Source organism: Prionailurus bengalensis, chromosome C1, assembly GCF_016509475.1.
Source record: "Prionailurus bengalensis isolate Pbe53 chromosome C1, Fcat_Pben_1.1_paternal_pri, whole genome shotgun sequence".
Classification (NCBI taxonomy): domain Eukaryota; kingdom Metazoa; phylum Chordata; class Mammalia; order Carnivora; family Felidae; genus Prionailurus; species Prionailurus bengalensis.
Genome location: NC_057345.1, coordinates 26,625,920 through 26,636,948, shown reverse-complemented (window position 1 = coordinate 26,636,948; position 11,029 = coordinate 26,625,920). Strand labels below are relative to the sequence as shown.

Genomic DNA, 11,029 nt, shown 5'->3' with positions numbered 1-11,029 from the left:
GGCTCCTGCCATGGGTACCAGTGACCATCTATGTTAATTGAATGAACACTTCTCAGTCTTTATCTAGTTTGACCCAAGGCAATGTTTGGCCCTGACGATCATTTCTTTTTCTCTAGAGACTCCTCTTCTAGAAGTTCTACAAACTTCTTTAGAACAATCATCTCTTGGCTTCTGTGACATCACCTTCCTCCTCTGTGACATCATACTTCCTTGGCTTCTATGATATCAATTTACCCTGCAGTCCCCTTTGCTGGCTTTCCCCCCTTCTCTTTGGCCTCTAAGCCTCCATCCTAGGACATCTTCTCGTTTCTCCCCCCGCAGGCTCTGTACAATATTAGCCACCCTCACAGCTTGAGTTACCACCTACCATAAGCCCAGATGTATGATAACTCCAAGTAAAAAGCAACCCCCTAGGGTCTCCTGGGTGGCTCAGTTGGTTAAACCTTTGACTCTTGGTTTCAGCTCAGGTTATGATCTCACGGTTCATGGGATCGAGCCCCGCATTGGGCTCTGTGCTGACAAGGCAGAGCCTGCTTGGGATTCTGTCTCCCTCTCTCTCTGCCCCTTCTCTGCTTGTGCTCTCTCTCTCTCTCTCTCTCTCTCTCAAAATAAACATTAAAAAAACAAAAGCAACCCTCTATATTCCCAGTGAGAGAACCCTCTAAAAAGTTGGGGGCTTATATGGACACATAAACTTTTTAGTGTGACCAAAATAATAATTTACTTAATTTGCTACCTATATATTTTTTTCTTTCCAAGTTTTCATTTAAATCCTAGTTAGCTAACATACAGTGTGAATCTAGTTTCAGGTATAGATTTTAGTGATTTAACACTTTAATATAATACCTGGTGCTCATCACAAGTGCATTTCTTAATTTTTTTTTTACATTTTTATTTTATTTTTGATAGAGAGAGACAGAGCTCAAGTGGGGGAGGGGCAGAGAGAGAGACGGAGACACAGAATCCCAAGCAGGCTCCAGGCTCCGAGCTGTCAGCACAGAGCCCCACGTGGGGCTTGAACTCACAAACCGCAAGATCATGACCTGAGCCAAAGTCAGACGCTCAACCGACTGAGACACCCAGGCGCCCCACAAGTGCATTTCTTAATCCCCATCACTTATTTCTCCTATTTCTGGACCCTGCTCCTCTCTGGTAACCATCAGTTTGTTCTCTATAGTTAAGAGTCTGTTTCTTGATTTGTCTCTCTTTTCCTGCCCCCCTACCACTATGTTCATTTGTTTTGTTTCTTAAGTTCCACATATGAGTGAAATCATATATATGGTATTTGTCTTTCTCTGACTTATTTCACTTAGCATAATATTCTCTAGAGTTTGCAACCTGTTTTTAAAATCACATTATAGGGGCGCCTGGGTGGCTCAGTCGGTTAAGCGTCAGACTTCGGCTCAGGTCATAATCTCGCAGTCCGTGAGTTCGAGCCCCACATTGGGCCCTGTGCTGACAGCTTGGAGCCTGTAGCCTGTTTCAGATTCTGTGTCTCCCTCTCTCTGCCCCTCCCCCGTTCATGCTCTGTCTCTCTCTGTCTCAAAAATCAATAAACGTTAAAAAAAAATTAAAAAATCACATTATATAGAACAATGTAGTAAACCTATTATTTTTTTCTCCCCTGAATAGTTTATGAAGCAATTTTCTTTAAACTTTGAACATTTTTCTGTAACACCTGGGTTAATAGTCATTAGAGTTTTGTTTGTTATCATTAACCTTTTACAAAACACACAAACTTTATTTTTGTCCAAGTTATTTGTGAAATAGTGCTTTTTAAGTCTGTGAATGATACTGAAGAATGAGAACTTTATTCTTTCCACAAAACCCGGTTGCATAATATTAGGTTGTATGACTTAAAAAAAAAATCATCTGGTAGGTGTGTATATGTCATCTCCTTAACACAACCACTTTTTTTATTGTTCTTAATGTGGTTTTGTTTTGTTTTTTTAAGGGCTTGCCTAGGAAGAAAATATTTGCAATTGGAAGGTCATACCACTGGGAGTAATGATGGAATCTGTGTGAAATGTCTTTGCCTCCATTTTTTCTGATTCTACCCAGTGACCTCTGTGGATATCCAAGACTTCATTGATTGGGGTAATTTCAGGCTAATGAGTTTCCCCCAAAGAGCATTCTGTTTTTCAAAATGCAGTAATTGAGAGCATGCCCCACAGTGTGAGAGACTTGGTAAGGACTTGGATATAAAACAAATCCTTCCTACCTGGGGGATAATTTTGGAACAAAATCTTTTTTTTTAATGTTTATTTATTTATTTTTGAGAGAGAGAGAGAGAGAGAGAGAGAGAGAATTTCAAGCAGGCTCTGCCCTGTCAGCACAGAACCTGATGTGGGGCTTGATCTCATGAACCATGAGATCATGACCTGAGCCGAAGTTGGATGCTCAACTGACTGAGCCACCCAGATGCCCCAAGAATGGTTAATTTTCATTTTTATGGCCATTATGGAAGCCACTCGGAGGGTTTTAAGCAAGGGGGTGACTTGACTGATCTTGGTTGAAATATCTCTCAGGCTGTCACGTGCAGAAGGAACAGCAGAGGAGTGAGAGAGGAGGGGGCCAGCTGCTGCAGGTATCCAGATGTTCAGTGAGGTGGCTTGGCCTGGGATGGAAGCACTTGGAGACGGTCTGAAGGGAATGGACTTTGAACTTAGAATTATATCCAATGTGACTTGCTAATGGTGTGGATATAATTGTGAAGAAAGAGGCATGTAGGTTTTTGAACTCAGCAGCTGGGTGAGTGGGGATCTCCTCTTCCAAGGTGGGAAGACTGGGAGAGAACATAAATCTGTTCTCTGTTAGTAGGTTCAGGAGTTCTGTTTTGGATGACTGAAAGGAAGTGTTGTATATATGAATCCAACACTCATGGGAGTGGTTAGGTGGGAACATATAAATGTGGGAGCCATTGGTTTATAGATGGTTTTTATAGATGGTACTGGACAAGATCACAGAGGGGAAAAGAGGGTAGAGAACTGGGCCCTAAGGCACCCTGCATTTAGAGACCAGCAAGAGGAAGAAGAAGCATCGGTGGAGATCAAGGAGGGCCCCTCAATGTGGTGGGAGGAAAGCCAGGACAGGGTGCTTCCTGGCAGCCAAAGGAAGATGGTGTTTGAGGAGGGAGCTCTCAGTGGCCGTATGTTGCTGGGGGAGTAAGATGAGATTGAAGAACCAACCACTGGATTTGGCAGCTTGTTGGCCATTGGTGAACTTGGGAAGAACAGTCCTGACTAGAATGAGTAAATGTGATGAGGAGGTGGAGACAGCAAGTATAGACTACCTTTAGAGAGTTTTGTTTTTTGCAAAGGGGGTGGTAGCTGGAGAAGGATGTGATGTCAAGAGGGAATGACAAAAAGAGAGAGGACAACGTTATAGCATTTTTACAGAATTGTGAGGCAATAGCTGTGGAGCACAGTCCAGAGGGGTGAGAGGTGAGGGGTCCAGTGTCCAAGAGGAGGGGGTATCAGGAGCAGGGGCGCTCATCCGTGTCACAGGGGAGAAGGCAGAGTGAAGGGGGGCATAATGCTTGCCTGTCAGCTGAGGAGGTTTAGGCAAGAGGGGGCAAGAGGAGAAGGTATGATATAGTCATCTCGGAGACTAGGGTTAAAGTTTTAGGAAAATGTAGACTTGCCTGAGGTGCTGAGTGCCCACCGGAGCTTTGTACTCAGACGTTTCCACTGAAACCAGTCAGTGCAGTTGTGTTATTCTCCAGGTGCTCTGGAATGGGTGCCACATGGAGAGCTGGTTTTAACTGGGGTTTGTCTTGCCTGGTGAGTGACTATAGCAGCAGGCAATGGCAAGGGAGAGCAGGACACATCTAGGAGGGGCCCACAGAGTCTAAGCTGGGAAAAGAGGGGAGGGAGGACATAAAGGGGCTGATGATGGATGGTGAAACAGTAGATGTGGCAGAGGGAGCGCTGGAGCGGGAAGCAGAGTGGGTGAGCTAGGAGATGATGCAGCTCTTGTTAAGACAAGACATATGTGGGTGACTAAAGATGGAGGGGAACAAGGAAGTCAAAGCATGGCGAGGTAGGTGTTAGATGTGGTCACCAGAAATGGTAATACGCATAGCCTTAGAGAGAGAGAAGGTGATCCAGGGGCTAAGCTGGTCCAGGAACAAGAGGAGATAACCAAGATATCTTATTTGTCTCCCCAACTCAATGTGTCTGCAACTGAAGTTATCACTATGTCCCTCAAACCTGCCTCTCCCCTGGGGAAATGGCACCACCACCCTGAGAAGAAACCTGGGCGTCACTACGGTTCCTCTCTCCCTGATCCGCACACCCACTCAAATCACCCAATTGATCTGATTCTATCTCGTAAATCTTTCTTAAATCCAGCAACTTCTTTACATCCCCAATGCACACACCCTTGTTGAGGCCATTGTTGTTTGTCACTTGGACTATTGCATCAGTTGCCAAATAAGTAGCCCTGCCTTGGCCCTTCTGCACATTAACCAGAGACACTGCACATGAGATCATCTCACCTCTGTGCTGAGTCTCTCCAGTGACTTTTCATTGTCCTGAGGATGAAGTCCAAAATCCTTAACAGGGCTTTACCATGAAACCTCTGCATGTTGTAGCCCTTGCCTACTTGGGCCTGACTCTTACTGCCAGCCCCCTCACTGGGCTCCAGCCCTTCTGGGTTACTTCCTGTCCTGGTCACCCTGTCCTTGCTCTTCCCTCCATGCCTTTCTCATGTTGTCCCTTCACCTGGCATCCCCTCCTTGCTCTGCTTGGCAAAATCCTCTTCTTTCTCTAGGTGTGAGCTTCAGAAGTCTCAGGGAAGCCTTTCCTGAATCCCTGGATGTTGGATCCCCTTCCCCCCTCTTCCCTCCCCCCTCCCCTCAGCACCCTGTGTGTCCCAGGATGCTAAGAGCTGTTCTCTTCATGGGATATAACCTCCATGAGATTAGGGACTGTGTCTGATCCTTGGCACCTAGCGTGGCGCTTGTCACGTAAAAGTGAACAATAAATATTTGTTGGCTTGAATCAAGTGGGAGATTCTAGAGGTGGAGTAGTGCTGGGTGAAGACAAAGTCTGGGGTGTGGTCCTGTGGGTGGGTAGCTAAATGGAACAGAGGAGGAGGTCATGAGAGACACCGAGGGCATGGAATGAAAAGGACAGAGTGACGCCCAGATGTTTCCGGCAGCCCTGGGCCATGAGAGAATACCCAAAGACCCTGACTTGTGTCCTCAAGTCTTCAATGAGCTAGAAGCAATGAGGTGGCAGCAATGGGGGTGGGGCAGAAGGCGGAAGAGACAGATGGCAGGGGCCTGAGCTGAGTGAAGGGAGTTCAAGAAGGGGGAGATGGGAAGGTCTGAGAGTGGTAGTGAGGGCTGTGGGGGGGCCTTGAGAGTGTGGGCAGGACTGAGAAAAAAAGTTCCATGGCTAGCAGCTCAGATGGTGTTCCACCACTGTCTGGGTCACTGGCTCAGGACTTGGGATCTCTGAGAACAGCACCTATGAACAGGGCTGCCACAGGAGTAGTCAGGTCCCAGGATGCACTCACCATATACTGGCAGAAACTGGAATGGGCAATCTGGAATCTCAGAGGGATATGGCTATGGCTGGTGGGGGCTTCATTGGTCTGAGAAGCATGGGGTCACCTGGTTCTGAACAGGTTGAGAGCATCAGCCTGCTTTCTGGGATCGGGTGGCCACAGCTCTGGTCTGGATTGGAGGTAGAGCCACCCTTATTTCCTGGGGGCAGGAGTTCAGTGGATGGTATTGGTGCCCTGCCCATGTCCCCTTTACTGGGGGACAACCATTCCCCCAGCTGCTGTGAATATAGGGCACTCGTGGCTTCTAGCTGTCCCTGGAGAATTGACCTTGATTGAATAGGAACCGCCTACCCCTTCCTGTCAGCCCTGCTGCCCATGGGGTTGCCTGAAGCCAATGACTGACTGGTATGGGAGTTCCAAAGCTTGATGCCCTTTCTCGCTGGGACAACTCAGAGATGGGATTTATGATCCAAAGGTCCCTCACCCCACAGGGATCCGGCCAAGGCCGTTTCCCTGAGCCCATACCCAGCTCAGTTTGCTCCCCTCCATAGCCTGCTTCTCTTGCTCCTTCCACCACATGCAAACAAATTCTTGCTGTTGGTTCTGTTTCCAGGGACCCTGACCTAAGAAGTGACTCCTGATCTTGTCCCATAATTGGGCGTGGGGCACAGAGGCTCTCTATGGACCACTAGAGACACAGCCCAGCTAGGTGGGCCCTCTCCAGGCCAGTTTCCTTAACTATAAATGAAATCTTTAGGCTAGATTTAGTTAAAACAGCAACAATAATGGAATCTATAAGCAAATGAGAGGACACTTATCTGTGCTTCCTGGGCTAGGTGTGGTGAAGGATTCAGATAAACAAGACAGGTCTCTTCCGCCAGGCAGCTCATAGCCCATTTACTCACTTACCAAACATTTATTAAAGGTACCTGGGGACCTGGGTGAGTCAGCGTCCTGCCCGTGAAGGGCTCACAGACTGATGGGCAAAGGCAAAGGCACAGGCTAGGTTTAAGGTTTTGAACCATGGGGTTCAAGGAAGCATCCCAGGGGAGATTGGAAGGGTATTCCAGGCAGAAGGAACACATATGCGAAGGCATGAGGCATGACACAGCATGATGTGTCTGGTTGGGGACCCATAAGCCCTTTGGTATTATTGGTGGGAACAAGGGGGGAGGAAGCAGGGGTGACACTGGGGAGGCCAGCAGGGGTCAGGTTGAGGGCAATGGAGGGTTGTGGCAGTAGTGGAAGAATTTTTAAAGCAGGAAGAATGCCAGAGTCAGGTTCATATATAGAAGGACTACTCTGTCCCCATGGTGGAAGGGTGGTGGGAAAGGAAGGACAGATTCAGGAGACATTTAGGGTTGGAGTTAGCAGGATGAACTTCACTGGCACTGGCTTATGGGGTGTGAGAGGCTGGGAGACGGGGAGGGCATGAGGGTGTCAGGTCAGCTCCTGGGTGGGACAACTGGGTGGCTGGGGTGCCATTCATGGTCAGGGAGTCGGTGATGTGTGAGGACGGTAGGTGTGGTCAGCATGGGAGCTGCTGACTGGAGGAGGCCTGGGGGCCTCCCGGAGGGTTGTTCCCCTGGGCCGTTGGTGGGGGGCTCTGGCTCTGAGGCAGGTCCATACTGGAGGTGTGATTTGGGGAGGGGTCAAGGTCTGAGTGGTGGGGATGGGGGTGGGAGGATGAGGAAATGTGTGTCTGGTGAAGAGGGGGATTTCCTCAGACTGGAGGCTCTGGGAGGGACCCTGTAGCTCCGATGTTCTCAATTGGTCCGTGGCCTGTGGGGATATCCCTACAGACTCCCATCCTGGGCTCACTCTCAGCACCTTCCCCTCCCTCCCAGCCTTCCCCTGATACCCTCAGGGAGACTCTCTCTCTGAGGAGTGTGATGGGCAGGGTGAGGGAGGCTGGAATGGGGGAGGGGCCGAGGCCTCCTGAACCATGCACATTCACTGCAGGGGCTCCCACTGAAAACTGACCTGTGCTGGGCCCAGGGTCTCCTGGGGTTCCACTTCTCCTGCCTTGGCCAGCTGGTTGCAGAGTCCAGAGACCCCTGGAGCCACCTCTTGGCATTCCTACCACGTCCTGGGGGCACACTCTGTGTGTGTATGTGTGGCATATGTTGTGTGGTGCGTGTGAGTGTGTGTGGTGTGGTGGTGTGTGTGTGTGTGTGTGATGCATCGATGACCTTGGATCTGAGGTTCTGGGGTGCAGGCACCCACTGAATGGTTGTGGCTCCTCTCTGAGGTCCATGGTGAACCCCCCCCTGACACTTCTACCCGCCACTCCCCACCTGGTCTACAAAATACTGGGAAAATCACATTTATTAAGGTTTTGACATACCCCATTGCCATATACAAAATCCCCACCAGCCGTCAACCTCCCTCCCCCGGGGGCTCAGGACCTAGAGACCAAGCTGCTCTCCAGCACTGGCCCATGGGGGTGCTTCCTGAGCCCCACAACCATCTTCCTCACCTGCCCTGCTGCAGAAAAGAGGCCACTGCCCTGCGGTGGCCTTAGGGAACAGACCATGGACCCGGTGGTCCCAGCCACCAACCTCACAGGTTATGGAAACCCACCTGCATCCAACGTGGCCGACCCGGCCTTCATTAGGACAGAGTTCCCATCTTGGGGGTGCTCTCTCTGGGAGAGGACATATGGGGGGCACGTATCGGGCAGGTGATCCCGGCGCGGAGACCGCTGGCGCTTCGGGCTGAAGGTCTCCAGGCACCTCTTGCCCACCAGGTAGACGACCTCACTGAGGTTGAGCAGGATGCAGATCACAGCTGTGGCCACCATGAAGTAGGTGAAGACCTTCTTCTCCGTGGGTCGGGAGATGTAGCAGTCCACAGTGTGGGGGCAAGGGGACTCGGAGCAGGCCACCACCCGGGGCATGTCGTAGTCCTGGTAGAGGCGGTGGAAGATGTAGAGGAAGGCAGAGTCGACGGCAGCCTTGAAAACAAGACTCAGCAAGTACGTCCACCAGAGCCCGCCCCGCTTCTTGCTGGGGTTGTCATACAGGGACGGGGCGTTGGGGCCGTGCTTCAGGCGGTGCTTCCGCTCCCGCTCCTGGCGGTAGGCGACGTGCATGACCACGAGCAGCGAGGGGCAGGTGACCAGGATGAGCTGCAGGGCCCAGAGGCGCACGTGGGACACGGGGAAGAACTCGTCGTAGCAGACGTTGGGGCAGCCTGGCTGCTTGGTGTTGCAGACGAAGTCCTTCTGCTCGTCGTCCCACACCTCCTCCGCGGCCACCACGTACACCAGCACGCGGAAGATGAACACCACCGACAGCCAGATGCGGCCTAGCGCCGTGGAGTACTTGTTGACCCCGCTCAGGAGGCCCTGCAGGGACGCCCAGTTCATGCCGACTGTGTCCTTGCTTCCTCACGTGGACGGTCTACACCGCGAGTGCCCACTCTGGGGTGGGGGCCACGAGGCCTGGGAGAGCCTGGAAATGGGTGCCCTTTATTGAAGGTGCGATTGGCAAAACCCTTTCAGAACCACCTTGTCATCACGTCCTCACCTGCAATGACTTGGTGGTGGTGGTGGTGGGGGGGGTAGGGATGGCTGTTATCCCCATTTCATGGAGTGGGGGGGGGGGCAGTGGGTAAACTAAGTCCTAGACAGCCACCTACCCAAGGCCTCCCCCTGCTGGAAATGGTGGAGCTGGTCTTGAACTCCCATCTTCCAGCTCCAAAATCAGGGGATGTTTTATTCTACAGGGTAATGGATAAACGTGAAAGGTAATCATCTTCCATGGATGTGCCTGCCAACTTCTGTGACCCCAAGTTTCTGTGGATAGCATGACTTCTACAGAAACAGGAAGAAGGTTCAGGTTGGATGATTTGCCCTCCTGCCAGCTGTTGGGGCTCGACAGGGGCAGGGGACGAGGGGTGTGTATCATTATCCTCCAGCTTCTAATGAGCACCAACATGAGCCAGGCCCTGTGCTGGGTGTGTTCACATTGGCCTCTTTGATGAACCCCTGAGTGATAACCATCCTCACTGAGAGGCCCAGGGCATCCCCAGCCCGGACATTTCCTCCCACACTAAATAGGCTCTTTGGAGCTGTGGCGGTTTGGCCCCATGCGCCTCCCCTTCCCTGCACCCGTGCGAGCACTGACTGTCCTGACCACAGTGGGTTCCTCTGGAATTCCAACCATTTCGGCTTTAGGGAGGGCCTGGGAAAGGGACAAAGGCAGGATTCTGGCTTGGTCCACCCTTGATCATGTACTTTTTCTCAGGGACACCTGTCTTCTCTGATTGTCAGCCAGGTCTCCCATTATTCCTGGTCGGGCCTCTGTCCGATGTGCTCTGTCCTCCACACCCCCTTATCTGGAGAGCCATCAGGTTCTCTCTCCTGCCCCAGCAACCCACCCCCCCCCCCCCATCCCTGACTCAGACCTCACCATCTTCAGAGCTTCTCACCCTGGGACATTTTCTGAATACCCTCCTCTATCTCTCATGGCCGAATGGATCACTGGTGTTCAAATAGCCTGTTTACCTGTCTCCTGCACCAGACTGTCAGCGTCTGGAGGGCAGCCTCTACGCCTGGATCATCTGTTCCCCCAGGACTCAGCACCAGGCCTGGCTCTGTGAGCACACAATAGATGTTTGCTGAACTGAGCAGAAACTCTCTCTTCCTGGTTCCTCCTTTTCTTTGTCTCTTCTTTGGTCCTCTGTCCTCCCTTTGGTCTGGCAGGATGTCCCCTCCCCTCCTTGGGGCTTCCCTGGGGTTTCTCCAGGGATCCTCTGTCCTCTTTCTTCCTCCCAGGAGCCCAACCTGTAGCCTGAGTTCACGAGGTTCCTCAGCCCACCTGGTCCCTGCTTCCCAGCCCCCTCTCCGGCCCGATTGGGTCCTCACCTTTCTTGGGTCTAGCAGCCACTCTCTGGTCCCTGGGCTGGTCTGTGTGCCTGAGGGCCTCCCAGAGGCAGCTTTTGTTCCTCACTCCTCTTCGGGGTGGAGCTTTCTGAGCCAATGAGCCAAGGGAGAGTGAGCGGGTGGGCCGGCGGGCGGACTTCCTCGGGCACATATTCAGAGCAAACACCTGTGTGGCTCTTCTCCCCTGGCCCACGCCTTCTCTCCAGCCTGGATGGGCATGGCTGGGTCTGGCTCCCTGGGCTGGCAGGTATGTAGGTGGAACTGTTGGAGGGGGGGAGGCAGTGCAGGAGCCTTGTATTCTCATGTCAGGGCCCAGGTCAGCCCCAACGCTAGCCCCTGTCTGTTGCTCCTAGCCCCTTCCAGTTGCCTTATTGCCCCTAGTCCCTCTGTCCCCAGGCCTCTCTCTTGCCCTTTTCGGAAGCACGGGTCTGGGGTCCTCAGCAGGTGGTATATGTGGAGAGAGGCAACCTTGATTCAGCCCAGGATCACGTTGCACCCAGGTGGAGACGTTTCTGGGGACTAGAGCTTGGGCTGCTGGTGAGCTGTGTGGGGGTGGGAGGGACGGATTCTGGTTTTTCAGACAAGGATACCGCTGCTCGGGTGGAGACAAGGAATGCAGGCCAGCAG

At 51.9% G+C, this 11,029-nt stretch overlaps 1 protein-coding gene across 2 annotated transcripts; it reads right to left on the bottom strand.

Annotated features, from left to right (window-relative positions):
• Positions 1-7,824: 7,824 nt before the first annotated feature.
• GJB4 (gap junction protein beta 4) lies at positions 7,825-10,507 on the bottom strand. Of its 2 annotated transcripts, none has more exons than XM_043574419.1 (2): positions 10,385-10,507; positions 7,825-8,969 (listed from the first exon to the last, which is right to left on the bottom strand). In XM_043574419.1, the coding sequence occupies exon 2, from the start codon at positions 8,882-8,884 to the stop codon at positions 8,084-8,086; it is 801 nt and encodes a 266-aa protein (XP_043430354.1). In that variant the 5' UTR covers positions 8,885-8,969; positions 10,385-10,507; the 3' UTR covers positions 7,825-8,083. The 2 variants fall into 2 exon arrangements, with proteins under 2 accessions (XP_043430354.1, XP_043430355.1); XM_043574420.1 differs by having other exon boundaries at positions 7,825-8,959; positions 10,385-10,486.
• Between the last annotated feature and the right edge of the window lie 522 nt (positions 10,508-11,029).

Excerpts from the sequence above, each read along its gene's own strand:
- GJB4 (XM_043574419.1), bottom strand. The coding sequence starts at position 8,884 with ATGAACTGGGCGTCCCTGCAGGGCCTCCTGAGCGGGGTCAACAAGTAC.